The 4,225-nt window shown below is 33.2% G+C and overlaps 1 protein-coding gene across 1 annotated transcript; it reads right to left on the bottom strand.

The window, feature by feature from the left end:
• Positions 1–262: 262 nt before the first annotated feature.
• LOC147910588 (uncharacterized) lies at positions 263–3,187 on the bottom strand. Its single transcript, XM_087402925.1, has 2 exons — positions 1,080–3,187; positions 263–562 (listed from the first exon to the last, which is right to left on the bottom strand). The coding sequence occupies exons 1-2, from the start codon at positions 1,277–1,279 to the stop codon at positions 265–267; spliced, it is 498 nt and encodes a 165-aa protein (XP_087259051.1). The 5' UTR covers positions 1,280–3,187; the 3' UTR covers positions 263–264.
• Between the last annotated feature and the right edge of the window lie 1,038 nt (positions 3,188–4,225).

Here is a 4,225-nt window from a genome sequence, read left to right as displayed (position 1 = left end):
TAACAAAAACTTATTAAAACATAAACAAAAAGACAATTTATTTATCAAATTGTTTTTCATGATAAGTATAAATGTACTTCTCACAAATACATAGCATTAACAATAAAAATAGTATATAAAATTATATTATAATATATGGTATATGAGCATATTTAACGCGATTGTATCAATTTATTTTTATAATAGCCAATTTCGTATTTATATAAACAAATATTGAATATTCGTAATTTAATAAAAATTATAAATGAAGAGATCTATTCTGATTTAGAAATGTTTGGCCCTTGGTATAGGTTCCTCAATGAGGAATCGTCTTTTCGGCGACCACGAAGGCGGTCTGGGTAATTTAGGTTCTGGTACCGGGTTCGATTGTTTACGACCTCTATCTCTTCCAGAATTCGGAGATCGTCTTCGTTGCTGTCGCCGTCCTTTAGTTATATTCGATCTGCTAGTTGCTTTCTTTTTACTGTTCTTCTTCCTCTTTTTTGTATTCGTATTCTTTCTGGTAGTTGCTGATAGTATTTTATGTCTTGAATTTGCAGTTTCATAAAAGTCAGGGTTAAACCTGCCAAAATAGTGCACACACACACATACACATATATATATATATATATGTGCCATATATTTATGAAATACTGAAGAGAGATACTAAGATAATTGCTGAATTCTTCAAAATTATAAACTTTTGTATAGATGTTAAGATATTTATTGCACAAAAAAGATGGTATCTATTTATAATAACTTTAAAATTTTATTTTTAATTTTACTTTTAATTTTGCAAAGAAACTTTATACATTATTTTCCTAAAAATTATTATTTTTATATGGTTTCTAATAATATTTTTTTAAATTATAATAGTACAATATTTTTTGCAACATTATTGGAATTTATAGCTTACTAAAATAAATAATAACTAGGAAAAATTTATCAAGAAGAAAGATATTGAGAACTGCTGTTCTCTCTCTCTCTCTCTCTCTCTCTCTTCTCTCTTTTTTGCAGAAGTAGTTATATAAGTTTCGTTCGGAGATTTTTCTGGAGAACCTTAAGTTATTTACTAAAAGAGCTTTCCGAGGAAAAGGCACCTGAATTTGTTTCTCTTCTTAGCGAGTATACCAAAGTCCAGACCACGACGCAAAGCGACGGTGATATCTCTCCGAAGAGCCTTACCGACCGTTATGCCATATTTGTCGCTGATGTGCGTCAGTATCTCGTTCTTAGAAAAGCCATCGGTTGGCTGCTCGGTACGAAGCAGATCGTAAACCAAGGCAGATCGACGCACCATTTTTGTTAAAGTGTGATTTATTACGAGAATATTCGTTATAACCAGACATAACCAACCGATTCATAATACCAATCCTGAAGAATGTAAAATGCCAAAATTCACTGAAGTTTGATGCATCTATTACGAATGACAAGCTTCGTTGCATATATACATATTTATACAAGGAGCACAGTTTTATACAATAAAATATTTGAAATTACAAATAATGTTTAATTTTTTCCGAAAGATTTTTCTCATCTTTTACTGTTCTATATATGTATAGTATCCCGGTTAATATATCTCTTATATTCCGTACAGAATTAAAGAATCTTACGTTATATATGTAAATGTTATATGTTATTGGCGTAATTATCATTGATTAGGATTATCATTTTCTATGTAATATGCAAAAGATAAAAGCATGTACTGATTTGCATACTCTTGCTGGCGAGCTTTTATATATAAATCGATATTTCTCTTCGCCCAAGCGCGGAGCGCTCATCCGCAATACGCACACGCATGTTTTATATAAAAAAATATATATAGGTACATATATGTGTATCTATATATAATATATATTTGCACATATGTATATATATGTACACATACTTCAGAGCTCTGTTCCGATACTTGGAGCAGCCCGCTGTTTGCCGAGAGGGATGCAGAGAGTTTAGAAGGAGCTCCAGCTTGGATGGCTGGGCAACTCGGGGGATGGTTCTAGCAAAGGGGAGGGGGGATGAGGCTTAAGTCGGAGTGAGAAAGGAAAGACACGAGGGAAGAGAGGGAGGAAAACGAAGAGAAATCTTAGTGTCTAGAAAGAGGGAATCCGCCAGGATGGCCGGCGATTCCGATTTCCGTCGGGAGTTTCGCCCTATCAAGACAGAGTAACCGAAGTGAAGCCGTCTTTAATCATTCGATTGCTGACGCTCCGGATCCTCTTCCTGCCATGATGGCAATGCCGATATCCAGGATGCGGCGGGAATTCGACGCGCGCTCTGGTTGTTTGCTTATCATTTTGGCGATTGGACGTCTCGAAAAACAAACGGATTAATTCCCGGCGTTTTGCCATGAAAGCAGAGATCTCTTATTAGTGAGCAATTATAATACTCGCGATTTCTATAAAATGTTTAAAATTGATCGAATATACTTCGAATTACAGATTTTATGAGAAAACTATAGTAATGACTTTTTTAGTTTTTAAATAACAGATCATTAGTACATATGATTATATATAATATAAATTGCAAGTTTTCTTAATCACAATTAAGATGTACTTAATATAAAGTATACTTCTAATCTTAAATAATTACAAGGGATAAAAATATTTTTCTATGCAAATCGATGTGCCAAAAATCACTGTTTCCAATTTCGTTCTTTCGTTTTGCCGACTGAATGTTACATAGTAGCATTGAGAGCAAAAGGAAACGATGACCTTATTGTATTAGCAGAGCTAGTAAAATATATTTGCGCAGATTGTTAAATATTAGGTCTAAATTACTACTTTCCGTCCCGTTGAGTAGCCCGTGAAGTTTTCTGCATGGAACTGGAAGATCGAGGATTTCTCTCAATTTTTCCTAGAAGTTCTTTCCAAGAAAATTGGTGCGGAAACATCGACTCCTTTAAAAGGGTACTATAACTACACTCTATTTTCATAATTATGAACGTTGGCAGTGTCAAGTGAAGTAACTTGAATATTTTACAGCATGTAAAAATGCTGTAGAAAATATAAAATAAAATATAAATGTTCAGTTAAATTGTAATTTTCATTTCATATTTACACATCCATGCCTATAATAAAGTACGACAAAAATCGATTTTTTTTCTTCCCATGAAAAATCAAAGAGATTCTGAAAGTAGATATAAAAAAAAATATCCGTGTCTCGGCGTTTTACCAGATCAAGTCATTAAAATTATATAATAATTTTTTAAAATAAATAATTGATGTTTTTGCATGTGAAATTATACGATGAGTCCGAATACAAAAAAAAACAATTGAGAATTATTTTTTTCATATATTTTCAAATTTTTATATAATAATAATATGTATAAAAATAATTCTCAGTTGTTTTTTTTTTATTCGGATTCATCGCATAATTTCACATGCAAAAACGTCAATTATTTATTTTAAAAAATTATTATATAATTTAAAGCAACTGTAAAAAGCTAATATGAAGCAAATACGACAAATGGCTGCATAAAAAACGTTAACGACTTGATTTGATAAAACGCTGGGACACGAGTATTTTTTTTTATATCTACTTTCAGAATCTCTTTGATTTTTTCATGGAAGGGAATGTATGTTGCACTGTGTAATATTGTATATTTCATAATTTTTAATTTCTCTATCTTAAAAACTATTGTCCAAAAAAATATAATTATTATCTATTATTAAAACTACAAACAAATGTGAATAACATTTGCGTAAAGACTCAGTTACAAAGATAAATGTAATAAATTAATAATACAGATGTAAGTATTTTATCCTGAAAGTGTTGCATACATCAATAATTAGCGTGTTTCACAATACCATGCAAAAAACTGTCATAGGTCGAATAAAAATGCGACAACAATATTCGAGGAGCACCGCAATCCTTAAATGAACGGTTGACTTCAAAACCCCGACGATTTGTCTTCCCTTTTCTTCCTCACGGAGGGTGGGCGTCCTGGTTTCCCGGGTTCCTCCGTGCCTTTTTCCAATTGTGCCGCCCCCGTGCCGTGCGCTCGGGTCCTCCAAGTCGCGGCAAGTGGATTATTGATGGCACGAAACAATGGCGCAGCTTTGTTCGGTACACTCCCGCAAGTAATATGTGTTCGACGCACAGTACACGTCAGTCCATCCGTCAGTTTTATGCGTCACAAGTGGCACCAGCTATAAACCGAATGAGTGGTCCTTCGTATCAGATCGAGTCAAGCACCGTACGATACATCTGGCTGTCTGATCGGTGTTTATTAAAAATCATACGAAAC

Source organism: Acromyrmex echinatior, chromosome 2 (assembly GCF_024713525.1).
Source record: "Acromyrmex echinatior isolate Ae372 chromosome 2, ASM2471352v2, whole genome shotgun sequence".
Lineage (NCBI taxonomy): Eukaryota > Metazoa > Arthropoda > Insecta > Hymenoptera > Formicidae > Acromyrmex > Acromyrmex echinatior.
The sequence above is the reverse complement of the archived record's forward strand: the minus strand, read 5'-3'. Positions and strand labels throughout refer to the sequence as shown.